Source organism: Arthrobotrys flagrans (genome assembly GCF_004000055.1).
Source record: "Arthrobotrys flagrans strain CBS H-5679 chromosome Unknown unitig_9, whole genome shotgun sequence".
Classification (NCBI taxonomy): Eukaryota; Fungi; Ascomycota; class Orbiliomycetes; order Orbiliales; family Orbiliaceae; genus Arthrobotrys; species Arthrobotrys flagrans.
This window is the reverse complement of record NW_027137551.1, coordinates 3,957,226-3,977,263: the sequence shown is the minus strand read 5'-3', so window position 1 is coordinate 3,977,263 and position 20,038 is coordinate 3,957,226. Positions and strand designations below refer to the sequence as shown.

The window sequence follows — 20,038 nt, the reverse complement described above, 5'->3', positions numbered from 1 at the left end:
ACCGCCAAATTATTTCCCCAGTTAATTATTCCCACGAATCCGAATCAATCAAGAAACCACTGCCTCCGATTCCTCAGGCCTCGCCTTTAGCGCCTAGATGACTCGGCAAATACATCGATCTATGGAGAGCTACCGCAACGCAGATGAATGGCACCCGTGCAAAAAGAATTTACCGAAAAATTCGAAAATCGCAAAATTTCGAAATGTAAATATGGCCTTTTTATATTAAATATATACGCAAATACATATGGCCCGGACCTGTACAGTTTCATCTGAGAAACTTTTAAAGCCGTCTGAATCGTGGTTATGGCGCTGACATAGGTTGGTTTTCAATCGCGATGAGTGATTTTGGTTTCGCATTAGCTGGTATCAGTGCTTTCAGAATTTTGAAAACCTTAAGCACTTTTAGTCTTATTCCTAAACACTTTCACTCAATTATTACTTATTTACAAAGGGAGGACCCTTTGGTTTTGGTCCCCAAACTTTAGTTTTGTAGTCTTGAGGGTCTCTGATTTTGGTGGGGTAAAGTCATCGAAATGAGAAAGCTCCATCAAAATCAAAATTTAAAATCACAGAATTTTATCAAAAACTAACCTATGCCAACGCCATAATTACTCTTCAGACTACTTTAAAAATTTCTTAGATGAAAATCAGTATAAAAATAAAGCTATTTTTTTATTTGCACAGGTCCGGGCCATATGTATTTGGCGTAAAAAAGTTACTATATTCGAAATTTTGCGATCTTCGAATTTTTCGGTAAACTTTGTCCATCTGCGTTGCGGTAGTGAGAGCGAATACTCTGTACCCACCTATTGTTGCATTACCTGTGTTGGGCCCCACTTTTGGCTGAGCTAGCTTGTTTGTTTGCATGGATTAGACATCGATGGCCTCCTGACAGTGATATCCCACGTAAGCCCCTCATCTGTCGCCATTATTAGATATCATGGTGGTGTCTCTTCGCGGCCCGCGAAGGACGGCTGACAAAACTGACTCCTAGCGGGGCATCCGTAACACCACACCTTGAAAGGAAGCGATACAGCTCTTATCACGTAATGGGTCAATGGATCAGACTTTGAAACTGGAGCATGCATTTGCACAGTTATTTATTCGGCTCAAGAGCCAAGGATTAGATCCTGTCAGCAACAGGCCGTATCCACACACGATCAAGGAGTATATAAATAATGGTTGACCCCAAAAATCTAAATGCGTATTCTTGAGATGCGTTTACCACCTTTGCAACCAAATCACCCATAAAATCACTACCCAGGCAAAGTCACCCAATCCAATTAGCATGCCTGCTCGAACAACCACAGGTCGTCAAACGGCCATTCGACCAGGGGTCATCGGCCGCAAAGCCACGGTACCCGTGGGTAGAAGATCTACTCGCGGCGATGCTGACGAAGAACCCACAGCTACTGTTGAAGAACCCACACCCGAAGACCCAGAAGCCGCCGCAGCTACTGCTGAGGAAGCCACCCTAGAACCCAAAGAACCGAAGCCTGTTCCTCAGATCAGTAGAAAGGTCCCTGCCGGCTCCGCGCAGAAGCAATTAAACAAGTTCTGGAAAAAATTCCGCTCGAACCGAGCTGGCCGGCCGACTATCGTTCTGCCATTCAACCCATTTGCCACAGATCCAAAGCCCACCAGCACTACCTATGGACCTACTATTCCAACTGTCGCCACCGCCCAATTCGATGAAGCTGCGGCAAGTTGCAAGGCCAATGTTGAGAAGATTGCACGAGAATGCCGCAAGTTGAATCAGAAATATAGGTATGCTATTCGATTATATAGAATCAGGAAGCGGTTATTGACCACGAAATATACAGGGATTATTACTTTGACCTTTCCGCCGAAGATCCACGCTACCAATTTGCAAGATATTGCATTGATGGGTTTGAATACAATGACGAAGCGACACCAAAAGGAGTCAAGAGAGTTGAGGTAATTTTATATTCCAGTCCATTAGGATTTTAGATCAATTTAATTGCAATGTTGTGCGCAACGCTAACCAGATCGTAGGATATCTTTGATGAGCCATCATTCTTCAAGGATGGTGTAGCTCCAGGTGACATCAGACAAGGCTCAACAGTACGAAATACACCCGCAAATTGCTATTACTTCGACAGTTTAACCAATTTACTGACAAAATTTAGGGCGACTGTTGGTTTTTGGCCGCCGTCGCAACTATCACTAACATTCCCGGTCTCCTTGAGAAAGTCTGTGTTGCGCGGGATGAAGAAGTGGGAGTTTACGGGTTCGTCTTTTTCAGAGGTATTCTCAAGAAACCCTTTAGTTATATTGATATCGATAGTAGATTTTTAACTCTGAATTCAACTAGACGGCGAATGGATATCCAGCATTGTCGACGACCAGCTTTATTTATCTCAAGAAGATTATCATGAAGCGGACTCTGAGCTTAAATATGCCTTGTGGGGAAAAGCCGCAAAAGAGTCCGTCTACAATGAAACCTACCTCAAGGGCTCCGATGCTCTATACTTCGCAAGCTGCGAGGACAAAAACGAAACTTGGTTGCCCCTTCTCGAAAAGGCCTACGCAAAGGCCCATGGAGACTACAGTTCTATTGAAGGTGGATTTACAGGGTATGCCGTATATCACAGTTTGCTAAAATCTGCTCCCAGGTGTTTTACTGACGAGATCATAGTGAGGCCGTCGAGGACCTTACTGGAGGCGTCACTTCGGAAGTGTTTTCTCAAGATATCTTGAGTAAAGATAAGTTCTGGAAGGAGGAGTTGATGAAAGTCAACGAAGAGTTCCTTTTCGCCGGAGCTATCGACTCAATCACTGATTCCGAACGCGACGGCGTGTACGCCGGGCACGCCTACTCTGTCCTTAAAGCCCGTGAAATCGATGGTCACCGGTTTGTGCTAGTTAGGTTAGTTCTCCTAGTTCGATAATGCGCAGCCATATATTCTGCGGACCCAAGCTAATATTTCCTAGAAATCCATGGGGAAAATCGGAGTGGAAGGGCGCTTGGAGTGACGGGAGCAAAGAATGGACACCATACTGGATTCAACAGCTTGATCATAAGTTTGGAGACGATGGCAGCTTCGTAAGTTTTCCTTCGTTTCATATCCATACATTTTTAGAATATCTCCTAACACAAGTTTCGGCCCAATAGTGGATGTCCTGTAAGATTCCTCGAAAAACCACCTAGCGCTGCAGTTGACCGAATGTATACTAACATATGTTCAATTTCCAGATAAGGACTTCCTCAGAACCTTCTCAGTCCTCGAACGCACCCGCCTCTTCGACTCCAGCTGGTCCGTTGCGTCCGCCTGGGTCTCAGAACATGTAGAATGGGAAAACACCTATTCCAAAAATCGCTTCCAAATCAACCTCCCCGAGGCATCTAAAGTCGTCATCGTTCTACAACAGCTTGACACTAGATACTTCAAGGGTCTAGAGGGCGAATACATTTTCCGCCTCCACTTCCGCATTCATCGTCCCGAAGATCCCGAATATCTTGTTCGCAGTCGTGCAAACTGCGATATGTCACGTAGTGTCAGCTGCGAGGTTGAACTTGAAGCTGGTGTTTGGGATATTGCCTATAAGATCACCGCCACCAAAGTTGAGGGTAGGAAGAGCGTTGAAGAAGCCGTCCAAGAACTAAGTGTCAATAACCGAAAGAAGTTCTTGCAAGTTGGCATGTCATATGATCTAGCTTTCGCAAAAGGCAGGACTATCGTTGTCGACCCAGAAGAGGAGGCCGAAGAATCCGAAAAGGAATCTGAAGATGGTGATGAAGCGGCCGCGAAGGAAACCAAGGGGCCTAAGGAACCAAAACCGGCTAAGGTTTTGGCAGATAAAGTACCAAAGACTGAAACCACCCCCGAAACATTGCCCGCTGCTCCAGAACCACCGACTTCAGATGTCACGGAGCCTCCGGTTTCTAAGAAGGATGCTCCTAGCACCGCCCAAGGAGATAAAGCGGACAAGAAGAGTTCGGCCGAGCCTGCCAAGGAGACCGAAGAGAAGAGCAAAGAGACTTCAGAAGAAAAGGTGGAGAAACCTGCACCAGGGCCTGTCCGCTACATGCTCGTACCTATCACTGGCGAGGAGGAGAGCGACACCGAGGACGAAGAGAATCTATGGAACGCGGTTGCGGTTGTCGGATTACGAGTGTATAGTCAACAAAAGGACATTACTGTTCAAGTCATTCGACCAAAGGGAGCTACAAAGCTCCTGCTCGATCCCGATGATAAAAGCCAAGATATTTCCAAGGGCGAGAAAGAAGAAAGTGCAGAGTCAAAAGATAAACCCGCTTCGACCGGGAAGGAGGGCGATGAAGATGTTGAAGGAGGAACTGATGGTGCTGAAGAGAACAAGGTGGAGGGAGGAGATACTAAGGAAGAAGACACCAAACCTGAAGCCGAAGGCAAGAAGGAAGAAGTTTCTCAAGATAAGACGGAAGAAACATCTGAAGCTGCAAAGATTGAAGGCAGCGGGACCCTAGTAGAAGCCCCGGTCATTGAGCAAGCACCATCGCAGACAGCCGGAACTGCCGACGAAACACTCATCCTATCTTCAGATCCGGACAATAGCCCTCCCGTCGAAGGTTTAGCGAAGGAGGGCGAACCTGAGAAAGCTGCGACTGCAACTTCAGCGAATTAGCTTGACTCCATCTAATGGCCAAACCCCACAATGTAGCTTAATTAACTCCACTCCCAGCCCAAATGAATTCACGAAACGAACTTGAAGAATATTTATTTCTGAGTGTCTCTAACGTTGTAATTCTAGCCGAATCACCGAGGTCTGACCGACTATAAGAACCCTGTTGTTGTTCATGCGCAAAATGCAACAAACTATGCCAACCGTGAACCGCCCCGCTCTAAACCGTTTGGATGCAGCCTTTTGCAACCCGCATAAGGGTCATTTGATTCACAAAACTTTCCAAGTGGCACCACTGTGCGTCTGCAGGTCGTTCTTGGCATCATTGAGTTCAATGCCTCCACACTCATATGTGTGTCAGAAAGAGCCGGATCTGGCGGTGATGTACGAAACGCACAGGAACATTTTATTCAAAGAGGCAAAAATAGTAAAATTTCTGATTGGAAGATAAGGAGCGCATTGCATATAATATATTCAGGGCGAAGAATTCAATTTGATAATTGGTCGGCGTCGACGGAGAATTACAAAAACTTCTGCATGTCCAGCATACACCAGAAACGCACCTGAGATTGTTATAGGTAAAGGTAAAAAAAAAAAGGGTCCTGTCCAAGGAAGAAAAAACCTTATGGCCATGGAGGTGATCCTGACAATACAAAGAGATCGACGATCACATGAAAACATAATATAAAAAAAACCAACTCCTTTGTAGTCCGTAGCCCAACTTTTCAATGAAAATAATATTAAGGTATTAAAATTGAACTATACATTCTAAAGCCTGAGTTCAAAAAGAAAAGGTCGATTCATCTGCTTTACTGTGGGGCAGGTGCTGGAGCAGCAGGGGCTTGATATGTCATTCCCTCGGCTGGCTTGACTTCTTGTGTAACGGCTGGGATGTTGCCCTGGGAGATCTGGTGGGCGACTTCCTTGTCGGTCTGAATCAAATCACAGCACAAGCAACAGCATGCCTTGACGGCATCGATGGGGAAGTCTCCCTGAATGTTGTATCGTTCACGAACCTCACCCTTCTGGATGAGCTGGAAGAGCCATGGCAAGCAGATGCAGCCAGAGAGCCAGAATCCCAAGCACTAATTTAACAATTAGTATTCAATGATCAATTGAAAGCGTTAATGAGAACATGAACCTACAGTAGTGTTGATTGGAGAGAAACCGGCAAGGTTAGGGTCTTTGCGCAACCTGTGGTGAGTCTTGCTGAAGGTGATGCATGGGCAGCAGCAAGTGATCAAGCCTGGAGACAATTAGTTTGGTGAAAGATTGAGAGATCATAGGTTCTAACGGCTTACATGTATCAACTGGAGCGAAGCAGGAAAGGAAGCTGTTGGTCCAGCTGTTGGGGCCGGTGGTTGGCTTTGTGATGGTCTCTGGCTTGTTCAAGGTGTCCTTGAATCGACCAATCCAAGCATTGATATCTATTTAATGATTGGTCAGTTCAGTCATACGAAAAAGAGAGCAGCTAGATTTTATGAGGCGTACCATCGGCGTCGACGGCGGTCGAAACGGTGTTCTGTTGTGGGGCAGCCATTTTTGATATTGAAGAAGACTAGTGGTTTTTTAGATTTTGAAAAGAGTGAAGAGAATGGAAATGGTGAGGAAGTGCAGCTGGTGACTATATGCCCACAAAAGGATGAAAGAGATGATATCTGAATTTGGCTCTGCTTGCGAGTGAAGGAGACAGCCAAGCTTATATATGCACTCCAAACTGAGGGCCTTCGAGCATGTATGGAAGAGAAAAGCAAAACCATCCACAAAGAGCGCCTCGCTGCACAGCTGTCCTTGCAAGCTGGATCGAGTCTGTTCTCGAATTTGCGCTTGGTCATTTTTTCCTTGAACCCGAGATGCACTAATAACATTCAAACGATGTAATTCTGACCGCAGGTCTCCACTCTCTCGAAAATTCGCTTCATGATGGGATCCCCTGCTCGATAAGCCAAAACCGTACTAGCACAGCTGCATCTTTGGTCATATCGCACACATTGGCCAACCACGACTCACAGCCTGGAAATGAAAGGAGGGCTGCGAAAACCACTTTGCAAAATGGAATGCAAACGGTTGTACGAAGTAAACCCCTTTCCTTTTCGTTTTCCGCCCGCAAAGCACTGATGTTGGGAAAGAAAGAAGGAAAGCGACAAAGCCACCGAGTTATGCGTTGTTTGTTTGCTTTCGAAACCAATTCGCTTCCGGCCATCTAAGCGAAGAACTTGCTTCTTGGTCTCCTCACCAAAGAACTCATCCCGTCTCAGCCTTGGCCTTCCTCCAATGTAATAATATAACACCCGATATTTGATATTTGTCTTGCATCACGGAAACCAGAGACTGCCACGACAAAGTTTCAGGGCAGGGATTCCAAGAGGCTACAACGTTAACAGGTCGAACGCGAAGTTTTTCTCCAGAATATCGACCCACGTAAGGGAGAATCTTCGAGCATTGGCATGCCACTGTATTGTGGAGTATATGGAACGGCGCAGTGTGCACTGAGATACTTGGTTACCGTACCAAGACTCGTAGGCACCTCATGACCATTATCTCCATGATAACGCTTCAACCAACTCGCCGAAGAGTTCCCATACACACTAAGTACTTAGTACCACACAGTACCCCTCCACACGATTTACACATGCATCGAACTATGCATATCAATGATGCACCGCCCGACGAACCGTTTGCAGGAAACTTTGCAGCTCCAAGAAAGTTCTGCGCGTTTGGTCCTGGCATGGACCTCTGACCCATATTGTCGTTTCAGAAGCCTTTTCGTCGATGGACAAAAGAATGGACATAACGAGAAGAGCCTCCTTTTACCACGCAGATCGTAATCATGGATAGCAGGGGAGGTTTGTTCCGAGGCGTTCCTAACGTTAGCCAGCGTCCAAATTTTTCCTTTACGAGGCCGACTTCCGGATTATTTCAGGGGTGGATAGGTCTGATCATTGAAGCTTGTTCAGACTCATTTCCCGATTCCTTGTTGTATGTTTCTTGAGGTTTGAATCCAAAACCGGATCCTTCCATGTGGGCAAAGTTTTTGGGTTTTCAGCCGCCAGTTGGTAACAACAAACACCTGGAGAACAAATTTGTTCGATATGCTATTTTCATGAGGGTGGGGCTTCTTGCCGCTCATGCAGATATCAAGTGACAAAATCTCAAAAAACTAGATTGCTTTAGGTTGATATTTCCTTGCACGTATCAAGGCAGAATGGAGCTCAGCCTTGTAGACGTCTTATGGACTTACAATCCAGATAAGTAGGAACATCCATTACGCAACGATACTAATTACTCATGGCCGATATTCTTAGATCCATACAATATAGAAGATAGAGTTCTTTGAAAGGTTTCGCCAACATCCCGAAGATGCCGCGTCCCAGACATATTCTATTATGAGAAAAAAACCAATTTACAGAATTTAGTGCATTCAAGGTTGGTGTTGTACAACAACCAACACACGGAGTACATCGGAATATCCCGACGAGTCGAATTTTCAAGGGTACTTTTTCGTTTTCGTTGCCACGCCGGTTAGAATGCCAACTCGGAATCTGGCCCTTGCTTCAACGCCTTTGCATTTCCGAACGCAGGCTTAGGGATAATTACAGCCCTATGCACAATCACATCGCCTTGGCTGGCCATACCAAGATGCTTCTGCTTCGGCGCGGGATAAACCTGCATGAATTCCAGGCGTCATATCGTTCAAAATAGGTGTCTCCAAGCAAACTTATACCAGCACTGCGACGTGACCCAGTGGCCTTTGAGCTTTCAATATTCTTCCGGCCAAATAAAGTGCCAATGCCCTCCTCAAATATTTCAGCACTCTTTCGAGCACCTTTTTGTCACCAACAATGGCACAACTAAGTTCCTTCCCCTACGGCACCGAAAACTATATCCTCAACCCCCTATTGTATTTGAAACGACAATTTCTTTAGCACGAACTAATAAATCTCGAATATCTAAAATACACGCTAACCTGCAGCCTCCCCACCCATCTTGTGGTGCGTTGGGAAAAAGTCTCGGCTCTGATCTCTGACTTCAACTGTTCTGGACAGGGAAGGCTTGCGGCTCTTCTCCGTTGATCTCGAACTCGACCTTGATGACATTGTTGGCCAAATGGCTTAAATTCCAGGTGTGAATCTAGGGGTATTCGCAGAACGGTTATATCGGAGCGACACCTTCGCAGCTGTATTTCCTTACAGATATTCGACAAATCTCTAGACTTTCGATGGTTTCGATCAGTGGATGCTCTTGTATTCGGAATGGCAATCTACAATACTCAATGCGATTTCTGGGGATTTATATCCCAGGAAATGTTTCCATAGCCCCTACGGAAGGCTTAAGGAAAACCCTGTATAAGCTTGATCAATCGAAGGCGCCTAGGCCGCATTACTCCCATCGGCGAGAAAACCCATATCAACGAGTCCCGCCGGTTGACAACTGACATCATGCTTTGTTGATTCAATCCCTCTATTCGTCGATTTAAAGTTCTTCATTGTCCGCCAACACAGACATCCTTTCTAAAGCCCAGTTACGTCATAATTAACGTCTTCTCAAATGCTTTCGGAATTGCATAGCTAGATAATTGAGGATTCGACCATGCCAGATGTACAAAAGAGCTAATTGAATTTCACTCCGTCTATGCAATGGACACGGTTTTGTGGGAGGCTCCCGCTTTGTCGCACATTTACAAAGCATTGTAGACCAAGATGCGCCAGCGCGCATTTCCGTCGAAAACGTTGAAGATGACAGGTCGCCGCACAAGAGGACAACATCCACAACCTAATTTTCTTGGAAATGGATATATCCCGCTTCCCAAGCCTATGGCTTCGTCATGAGAATGACAAATGCTATGCCATTGGAAATCGCGTCGCACAAACGTGACGACTTTGCGAGACGGCACCCTTACCTTGAAAATGGCAGTTTCACTCAATTGGCTAGAGTGTTAGGGCATTTATAAGATTTTGTGAAGCCACCAGACTTGAAGGTGCTAGAGGCCAGTGATATAGTCAGACAAAGCTTCAGGTACTTGCTTTGTGTGTCCATGGTGTTCTCTGCACCTCGGTATTGGCATATTTGCTTCATTCACAATTGCGTCAGATACCCAATTTTGAGCAAATACACAGGAACACCGTTTGCCTGTGCTAGGACATATCTTATTTTAAACTACCGCATCATAAGGCATTTCCAAAAACAATATCCGAAACAATATACATATATACATAAGCCAGTATGTATAAGGAATTTCTAAGACTTCGACTCATTGAAGCTAGTTTGATACAGACTCAATTTCAAGACCAAATTTCGAGACCTCCCTCGGAAACGATTTAGACAGTAGGCCAGCCACCAGACCAGCCAATAACATTCCAGCCGAAATAGGTGGCGGCTTGATTGGTTCCCTGATTGTTGTTGACTGCGAAGTTTCCAACGCAAAATGTCAGTAAAATCCAACACGCACCAACGGTGAAGATGGGATTAGGATTTAAACCTACCGTAGTGATAATAAAGGACGGAGCCAACTCCCGGAACATCGATGACGCCTCCATGGCCGGGAGCGTAAACATAGCCATGGCTTTCCAAAACCATTGTCCCACCGCTTTGCTTGCAATCTACACCATTCTTGTCTTTCTACATGATTGAGAACTCGATGTCAGATATAATATAGTCGCACACCCAAACCCAACCTCAAGCAAGGAATTAATTAAACTCACGTATCCACCTGTAGCAGTAGTGGACCTGCAGACCTTCATATGGTACTCAGTACCCGCAGCCGGTCGTGGCACAAGCTGACAGCAATTGCCCCACGAGGTGAACAGGTAGTAATATCCTTGTCTGTAGTAAATGAATGCCCCTTCCATAGCACCATTTCCAAAAGATGTCCATGCAATTTGGGAAGAACTTCCAGTCTTCTTTAAAAGATTACTTTCCATCTTGACCTGGTAAATATCGCCCCAGAAGCTACCAAAGCTCATATAGAAGTCGTTGTCAACTTTAATAATATTCGAATCAATGGCATTATATGCGGCACCATTGGAAGAAGCAACACCAGTGGCTCCCTGGTCAGTCCAGCTTCCGGGATCCATTGTTGGAGATGTTGCAACACCAATGGCGGACTTTTGAGAACCGAAGGAGCTGACAGAGTAGTATAGGTAATAAAGACCATTGTTGTATATAATATCCGGAGCCTATGTGACCTATTAGCTCTGTCTGTTTCTCTATCGCTTCCACTTCATTCTTACCCAAAGATCGACTCCTGCGAATCCGCTAATCTTCGAGCCACCCGGTAGAGCCTGTCCGAGATACGTCCAGGGACCAGCAATATTGGACGAAGACGCGATCGATATGAAGTTGTTTGTCGAAAACCGGTAGAATTTTCCATCCGAGACACGACGTATCACAGCTGGATCGTGAACACCGCAGTCACCACTACACGCTCCAGGGTTGGCATATGCAGAGACAATCCCTACGAGAGAAAGTAATGTTGTAGCGATTTTGAAGAGCATTTTGAAAACTGGGCCAAGAATCCGGGTGGTGGCTTATGGCTTCGATAATGAAACCTCGAATTAAGACCTTCAGTTATCTCAAGCTCGATATAAAACTTTATGTTCTATATTCAACATTTTAACAATGCGCACCACGACACCAACACATTAACTTCAAACATCAGCCTTGCGCAATCACCCTATCTGCGGACCGGGATCCCGGATGATACGCCTATGCAACTGCTCGGGACCCCGCATCTCGATTAAACTTGGTTCAGATTCTCGCTACCATGAAATCAATTGTGGGTTTTGCAGTCCCGATTTCTCCCACGCCGGACTGAAGTTTAAACGCTTCCCTTACAATATCAACGGCAAAATTATGTCCGTCGGGGCCATGGAAGCAATATTACGCCTCGGCTTCTGCTTGATGAACTACCGGCTAATTTGTTTCGAATACATGAGAATGTAGGCGATTTTTGTCGCCTTTGATCAGGGAATCGCCTTGTAACTTCCCATGGGTTTCTGGTATGCGGAGCGTCTTCACCCGTCGCAAGGCTGAACTTTCCACCATTCGCTTCCTCGGTTATAAATCCACCAACGAAAATATTGAAATATGCCTCGTTATCTTCTCAGCTTCCAAGCCCTAGGAAAATCTTTGAATTCAGGCGATAGCTAAACGTGGCGGTCGGCCTGGTTGTAGACTAAATTTAGTTTGTTTAGTATTTCATGCAGATTACGATCCATAACTTGATGCAAGACGTTCCCACTCGAGGGTTATTTCTCTTGGGATCCGGTCTTGCGACGTTGCCCACCTGCTAGTTTAGGACAGTCGCAGAGGCTTGCCTAATATAAGGACCGAACTTACTACCCCAAATGCATGTACACATCATGATGTTGAAGTCCTAAAAGAACTTAATCCGTAGCGCAGGCTAAGGCCGTCCCCTTTAAAATTTGTTGTCTTCGTCACAGCAGCGAACCCTGATATCGATGCATCTCAGCATTTCCACATAGATGCTTTCTTCCATAACAATTTGTAGGGCGTGCATCTATCTGATTATAAATACCGAAAGATGCAGTGCAGAGGCGGAGTCGAGGACCCATATCATATACAGCGACTCCGGATTCGGATTCTTGAAAACACTTCTCAAACCACCATATGCCAGATCACTCTACAATCGCCTAGTCTGTCTTGCCTAATAACCATAGGCTACAGGTATCTTCGACATTGATTAGAGCCCTCTAGTTGCCCTATTGAGACCTCAGGTTTTACAAGTCAACACTGGCAACACAATGGCGGCTTGGTGTCGACAACACAAAACGGGCCGCGCATGCGCGCAGCACTTGAACCCGACTGCCGACTACGGGCCTGTGGACTGAGGTGGACTTGCCTATTACCAGCCTATAAATAAATCAATTAGTAGTACTCTGCTAGTCTACTTGAGCTTCGTGTTGTGTGAACTTCGTGTTTTGTTCGCGGGAGATTAACCATTCATCCCTCCTGTAAACAGTCGGGCACTTGTCATCAGGAGCCTCAAAGGCTTACTTCGCATATATCGTTGGAGGCATGGGCGTAAGTCTATACTTTCGACGTATATTCTGTTTGTTATTAAACTCTTAACTTCCGTGTGGGAACTACTAATTATCGGTTATCAAACCTGGTTTGCTCGCGGTCATGAGCGACACTATAGTCGAGTTCCCGATTAATATGTGGCCAATAAAGTATTGTTAGAAGAACATGGAATCTATTGGGGTATACATTCCTGTGTCTGTGGAGAAATTTAACCCGTGATTTCGCGATCAAACAGGGTAATGCCATATTATTCAAGTTAGAGACACTATAGCTCGCGGTCAGTATGGTTTCAAATCATTACATCAGCTCGTTTCCCCAATTCTACACGAACTATTGTACAGCTTTGATTTCAGCAAAAGAGTTGCCCCAGGATAATCCTGATATTTCTTTGAGCTTACCTGTTTATATATTATGTGCGTATTCTAGATATTTTCCTGATCGATCATGATGAGTACCATGGCTCTTGCCTCACACCCTTGTAAACCCCTTCCGGCCTTTTCATTGTATAATCCGTTTATATATATATATAGTATATCTATATGAATCCATGGATTCACCTAGTCAGATAGTTTGGGACATCCGGTTGAATTCTCAGGGATGCATGGTATTGCAATGAAGAAATGAGCGATTTGTCAGTTTTCCATAATTGTCACTGTATGCTTGAACCGCTTAGGAAGAATAGTAGAGTTGTAAAATAGTATGAACCTTCTCATTGTGGTTGGCGGACAATTAATATCATTGAAAATTCCTCAATATCTTTCCAAGATCAGCCAGAACGGGGAAGGGAAGTTACCAGACACGAAGGGATCGGGAATCTCGCCCGCAGAGCCGAATTCGCGTGCACTAGTTTCGCTTCTGCAAAACACACGAGGTAATTGCCCTGCCGCGCAACCGCAAGCAGATCACCGTAAATTCATGAACTGATACGACCCCTCCATAAAATGACACAATCAAAGTCCGGGAAGGCACTATCAAGTTCCGGCAAGGCATTTTAGAGTCGCTCGTAGACTATAGTCGACTATTCAGACTAAAGTCTAAAAATTATATAAATTCGAGATGAATTGTAGATTTGAAGAGCAACTGAAGTTCGAAGAGAAATACCCTGATCGAAATCAGTGCAAAATCAACACAAAATGTGGCCAACAACCCTTCTCGCCGCCGCCTCATTGCTCTCCGCAACACTCACGAGCGCCTTGACTTATAAAGGTGCCGATATTTCATCTCTTCTGCTACTTGAGAGCCAAGGGAAATCTTTTAAGTGGACGGATGGGAGCACACAGCCTCTTGAGAGGATTTTGAAAAATTCGGGTGCCAACTCTGCCCGACAGCGTGTGTGGGTCAATCCTTCTGGTGGGACCTACAACCTGGACTACAATGTTAGGCTTGCGAAGAGGGTCAAGGCAGCTGGATTAAGCGTTTACCTCACACTACACTATAGCGATACATGGGCTGACCCGGCACATCAGGTGCGTCTATCATATGATGTTTCATATCCTACCGAGATCTCTAGATCTAGCTAACTAGAAGTTCGAATCTAGAATGCTCCTTCCGGCTGGCCAACTTCAAACATAAACGACTTGACATGGAAGACATACAACTACACGAAAGACCTTTGCAATAGATTCAATAGTGAGGGAGTAAATCCCGCCATTATTTCTATCGGCAACGAAATCAGAACCGGATTGCTTTGGCCGCTAGGGGGGACGTCCAGTTGGAATAACATCGCATCTATCCTACATTCTGCGGCTTGGGGTATTAAAGACTCCGATTTGAATCCGAAACCCAAAATCATGATACATATCGACAACGGCTGGGATTGGAATACCCAACAATGGTGGTACGACACAGTTCTCAGCCAAGGCCCCCTTCTCAGGAGTGACTTCGACGTGATCGGGGTTTCCTATTATCCGTTTTATAATTCGAACGCATACTTGGGAAGCTTGAAATACTCGCTCGAGCAATTGAGCAACAAGTATGGCAAGGAACTCGTTGTTGCGGAGACAAACTGGCCAGCCTCGTGTCCTAGTCCACAGTACGCCTTCCCTTCAGATACCAATTACATCCCAAAGTCTATTGCTGGACAACGGACTTGGATCCAAGACGTTGGGAAGATTGTCCAAAACGTTAACCGCGGCGTCGGATTGTATTACTGGGAGCCGGCATGGTTGGGAAACGAATGGCTTGGGTCTAGTTGTGCCAACAACCTGCTCGTTGACAATAATGGCAAAGTCAGAGATAGCTTTTTGGCTTTCCAAAACATCTAAAAACTAGTTGGTGTTTCTATCTTCTGACATGCTGGCGGCTGGCCTCGAGACCACCTTGCTATAATGTAAATGCAGCTTGGGAAATAGCTGGGGTTCAGGCTCTCCTCAAACAAAAACACTATAGGACGGGGTTGCACATACATATCTATAGGAAACCATTTACACATATATTTTAACACACAGTACGGGACTAACTAGGCTCCAAAACCTCGACAAGTAGGAAATCGGAGGTATCTCCTGATTCTGTGTATCTGCCATCGATAAGATGACAAATATTGCCATTGCCATTTTATAGACTTATCTGATTCTTCGATTGCGGAAGTTCCCTCCGCCTACGTACTGCTGCTTCGTATGTATGTACGTATGACCAAGAGCTGGCTTAGCGTACCGAGGAAGAGTTGCGTATCCCTCCGCCAAAAGCGTTCAATAAACTTTCTAGAATCAACCTCTATTGGTAACTATGAACGGGCTAGTACGGCACTACTAGTATGCCGATCGATTGAGAGCCGTAGACCCATCTTAAAGCCGGTGATTGGCAGTCATGTGGTGGCTAATATAGAAAAGTTTCGACCCCATCACACCTGGCTGCAGGGTGCATCTGAAAAGCTTATTAGAAAAGGTTGAGCAAGACTTTAACAATATATCCATTGAGAACATTAACAATCCCATGGAACTGGACATCAATTCCATGGATTTCTACAACATGCTAACTTATTTGAACGTGCTTTGTGTATCTATACCGAATGCGGGTTGCCGTTCGGACCTTACCAGTCAGTCTACCTTGTCTGCGGCACCGATATCGCGATAAATGATTAAATTTAACGTTGGCTAGTAGATATTCGTCATATTCGCAGGCCCCAGCCGAGCTGCCGTGGTGAAAAATTGAACAGGACTACTATTTGTGAGTAATATCTCCTAATTGAATAATAGCTTATTGTAATCAGTTCTCTGCTCATATGATCATCTGTGGGTAAGTTAAGCAATTGCAAATTTAAAGTGTGGAGTGAAGTTGGCAACACACCCCCCGCTCACAATGCAACAATTCTCCTAGCCAATGGATCGAAGAACTACTCCACGACATGTATCGTCGGATATCGTGTGATATATCCGCTGTAACTTCCTATGTTTTCAAATCTAAAGAAACCAGAATTTCAACTATACTTTTTAACAAGCGATAAGTGTCGATATTCAGATTGTTAGCGTAAGATCGCAGATTGAAATATTTGTTTTTCCAGGAGAATAACAGATTCCGGACCACGCTGCTCCAACTAGTTCTGAACCTTATGTTGCCACGAAGCCTGTTGCTATGTGAATGAAGATGATATATAAAATACCACGAAGATCTCCTTCCTTTCCCATTGTCATTATCTTTCCTCAACGTCATCTATCTGTAGCTTAATATACCTGCATCTACATATCTCTACAAAGTTCGACCATAAAAAGTTGAAGATCGAGGCGTTCGCCAAAAAAAAAAAAACCTATGTTAAACACACACGCTTCAAATCTTACTGAACGGCTAAAGGCATCGGTAGCTAAACTTTTGGCGACCCCACAGCTCCTTGCTTTGTCGATCCCGGAGTCTGAGATACCTTGATATACCTTCCGACGCGAGTTTTTGTGCTCGACTTGCCAGAAGTCGTACCCCAGCAGATCCTCAGACCTATGCGCTGACTGCAAAGCTGAGGAGGTATGTTGTAATACCACATTACCAATAGTTCGGACATGATAGATATTAACTAAACTTATGTGATAGAACCATATGTTCCTCTATACTATCTAGAATCAGACGAAGAAGGTGAAGAGGATGTACACACCATCTCCCCTCTAGCATCACCTGGTCCAGACTTCTGCCCAGACCTCTCTAGCCTAGCTCCACCCAAGTTCAGCTTTAACAACCACTCCAGCTTTGTGGAGTTAGCATCAACTATTCTAACTGACAGCATGCTACTCACACCCAAATTCGAATACGCGGATGCCTTTACTCCAATTTCAACCCCTGGTAGCTTTACTACCATGATGAAAGAGCGGAAAGGTTATATCTTCGAAGGACCCAGGGAGCCTCAAGATTATTTCCCGACATACTTGTCACTCCAGTCGGTGGATCCTGAGATTAAAAGATCGGGACCTATCAGGATCCCTTGATGTCCCAGCTCAGATCCGAATTCCATTTATATGGAGGTAAATGCCACCACTAGCGGATAAGGGAGCCCAAGCAGCCCTCGCCTCATAAGGCCGACTAGCCTTCAAAGTTCCTTTACCCCCAAAGAATAGCTTGCACATCTATATAGGTCTACAGGGGCATTTGGACATTCTAATTCTTGTATATATTATACTTTTGTGCGCAGGCGCTTTGAGTGGCAGTGTCATTGTTTTCGATATCATTTCGTTCAAAACATTAAACTTGTATATATGACTAATCTGGAGTTTTGTTGCATTAGAGAACGGTTTGCGAATATACTCTCAATTTACTTGAGAATGGATTATGATTATACCCTCTATTTTTCTCTTCACACTGTTTCATCGAAACCTTCTGTCTCCATCTGGGTCCATATCTTCAGGGCGTACTACGGATTCCGCGCTGAACTATATCAAGCCAGTAGATCTATAGATCAGACCGCGCTGAAACGCGTCGACGTAGTATCCCGCCAAGTTTGGATGTCAATATTTTGAGTTTGGAAAATTATTATTCCATAGCTCGAGGTATACCGGTAGACTGTCCACTGTTTGCGTAAGACATCGCTGTTCACCGAACGTGGTATTTGTAGTCCCGATCTTAGATGTTGTTTAGGCATGGTGCGTCGATCTCGTACTCGTCAGTATATTGCGTTCGACCTCGAAGCTATTCGCTCTGGTTGCAGGTAGGTATTCCGACAAGACTCAGGGTTTTAATACCATAGTGTGGTAGTAGTTCGGAGTCCGGAACTAGATTAGATTTAGAGGGTTAATAGAACACTGGGTGGCCGATAGTGGCTACTTTATCTCTAAGGCATCATGCTTAACGGCCGTATGGTGGTCTAAATCGGTGTGACGGTCGGGAACCTTCCCGCGAAGTTAAGTCGGAATGCCATCCCTTCATGATAACCAGGCCAGAAAATCGGTTCAAATAGATAGATACTACAGTACTCTGAGTATGGTATTTCAGAGTCTGTCTAATATACGTCGTGTTTGAATTACTGGAATCGTCCCCTTCAATTCGTCGTTCTTCGATAGTTTACAGTTCGTCGCCGGTACAATCTCGTCGCCCCTTACAAAACGCTAGATATTTCAGCGAGCAAGTTAAGGAACATGTATGGTGATAGTGCTAGAAAGCCGCCAAAAACGATCGGGAAGTTTTAAAAGTCTCTCGTGGCTTCGTCATCTCCGCCCGTATGCCGTACGCCGAACTCTCCTGAGCGTTAAAGTAAACATCCATAACTATGGTGGCTAGGATCGATTTCACGTTGGGACGCGAAACATTCTAAGGTTAGGTTTACAGAGGGCTGGGATCTGTCAAAGTAGAAAGCAAGAGGGAATTTTAAAAAAAGGCTCACAAGTATCTGTTAGCCCATAGACGGAGTGCACGGATGCGAAAGGGGCCGGGAAGATTTGCGAAACTCTCTTAACACCAGCGGAGAAGAGCGAGTAGATTGTGTTAAAAGTCTTGGGAAACAAAGATAAAAAGAGAATGATAGGAAGGAAATTAGTATGTGGCCAACCTGTTTCTTTAGGGGCAATGTCGATATGTCATTAGTAGGATATTTCTTCTGAAGGCTTTGTAATGATCCCGTCTATCGCTTCTTCCGATCGATCATGGAGCGTTGTGTTGGGTTTTGGCGTCTTCTATTTCGCCGGCTTCTGTCGTAGTGGTTCAAAACTTGGACTAATAGATTGCTCTATGATGAAGGATGAGATAGATTGTTGGTAATGTGAGCATACTCTCCGAATCCTTAGGCAGTTGACGATAATCATTGTAGGGCGTTCAGTCGGAAACTGCTATCAACGAGCGCGAGCTGCTCCAAAGGCCCTGGATCTAGGAGGAAGCACTGCCATTCGAATCCCCCAAATCCCACTTTCCTGCCATAATAGTCTCCGAAAATTCACCTTCCAGTTAAATTGTATTCCGGGACTAACTCTCCAGTGTTCGTACTGCATATCGGTTGGTATTGGTTGGAAGAATGTCATCCCTTTCTGCGTTTTCCTGTAACTTCAAAATTTCGTAAATCCTGCTGGTATAGGGAAGTTCCCGTGTCTCGAATAACTAAAGATTTTTCTCCTACTCGTGGGGTGTAAAAGTTGGGGTGGGGAGGCAAAAGAAAGAAGATATATTTCTTTGTCTAGCAGCCGCGTGAACAGAGAACTGGTCAGAGAATAGTGTCATGAGACGTAAGATTTTGGTTCTAGCGGCAGATGGGGAAATTCAAAGTCTTGGGGTCGGCCCAGTCTATCCATGCTAACAATTAAATGTCACAAGCTGGTGTTTGTGGCCTGTTTGGGTCTGGTTTCTGATGCGGAGCTGTTGGGGGATCCCTTCAAGTTGAGTAAATTGAACGAATTAGGCTCGAGATAATAATATAGTTTCCAACGCCGCCGAAAATTCTGCGGAGTCTACGGAGTACTAATTGATCAGCTCCCTTGCTCGCATGATCCCGAAGTCGGTCGATATCTGTAGGCCCCACGTTCTGTCTGGGACATTAGTTTGATTGAGATAACTCCCAAAATTTCGGCTTGCATGCGTCATCCCATAAAGAGGGTTTCGTGCATGAATGAAAATCTTGACATATGTGAAGGTAATATGACAAATGACCATGCAAGCTAGTTACGTATATTTTGCGTGTGAGTTTCGTCGAAGCTGAATAAAGGCCCTTCAAGGTGGGTGGTTATGATCGTGGGGTTTTCCCCTTGCGTAAAATTTTCCCTCGATCCCCAGCGATTTCTTTGCACTTTTTTCACACTTTTCGAAGGCTTTCCACTCAGCCAACAAATCCAACAAGGAGGGACCGAAGGGAAACAACAAGCACCCAGCGGACGAAATGAGGTAGCAGTCGGAACTTTGGCTGGTCGGAGCTATACTGTTATAGGAAAGGTCGATTGTGGTCTGAGACGAAATGAGGCTCCACTTTCCA

The 20,038-nt window shown here is 45.1% G+C and overlaps 4 protein-coding genes across 4 annotated transcripts; 2 read left to right on the top strand and 2 right to left on the bottom strand.

Annotated features, from left to right (window-relative positions):
* Window positions 1–1,291: 1,291 nt before the first annotated feature.
* Window positions 1,292–4,632, top strand: DFL_006508 (uncharacterized protein; the record flags this gene model as incomplete). The annotated part of the gene is made up of 9 exons (XM_067635949.1): window positions 1,292–1,770; window positions 1,827–1,941; window positions 2,020–2,088; window positions 2,154–2,271; window positions 2,339–2,600; window positions 2,663–2,893; window positions 2,959–3,070; window positions 3,140–3,149; window positions 3,221–4,632. 9 exons carry the CDS (start codon window positions 1,292–1,294, stop codon window positions 4,630–4,632), a joined length of 2,808 nt encoding a protein of 935 aa, XP_067490328.1.
* An 806-nt stretch (window positions 4,633–5,438) lies between these two features.
* On the bottom strand, window positions 5,439–6,169 carry DFL_006507 (uncharacterized protein; the record flags this gene model as incomplete). Its single annotated transcript, XM_067635948.1, has 4 exons — window positions 5,439–5,714; window positions 5,775–5,875; window positions 5,931–6,056; window positions 6,121–6,169. The coding sequence occupies 4 exons, from the start codon at window positions 6,167–6,169 to the stop codon at window positions 5,439–5,441; spliced, it is 552 nt and encodes a 183-aa protein (XP_067490327.1).
* Window positions 6,170–9,947: 3,778 nt separating this feature from the next.
* DFL_006506 (uncharacterized protein) lies at window positions 9,948–11,123 on the bottom strand (the record flags this gene model as incomplete). The annotated part of the gene is made up of 4 exons (XM_067635947.1): window positions 9,948–10,033; window positions 10,113–10,248; window positions 10,332–10,805; window positions 10,860–11,123. 4 exons carry the CDS (start codon window positions 11,121–11,123, stop codon window positions 9,948–9,950), a joined length of 960 nt encoding a protein of 319 aa, XP_067490326.1.
* A 2,682-nt stretch (window positions 11,124–13,805) lies between these two features.
* Window positions 13,806–14,936, top strand: DFL_006505 (uncharacterized protein; the record flags this gene model as incomplete). The annotated part of the gene is made up of 2 exons (XM_067635946.1): window positions 13,806–14,138; window positions 14,211–14,936. The coding sequence occupies 2 exons, from the start codon at window positions 13,806–13,808 to the stop codon at window positions 14,934–14,936; spliced, it is 1,059 nt and encodes a 352-aa protein (XP_067490325.1).
* Window positions 14,937–20,038: the final 5,102 nt, after the last annotated feature.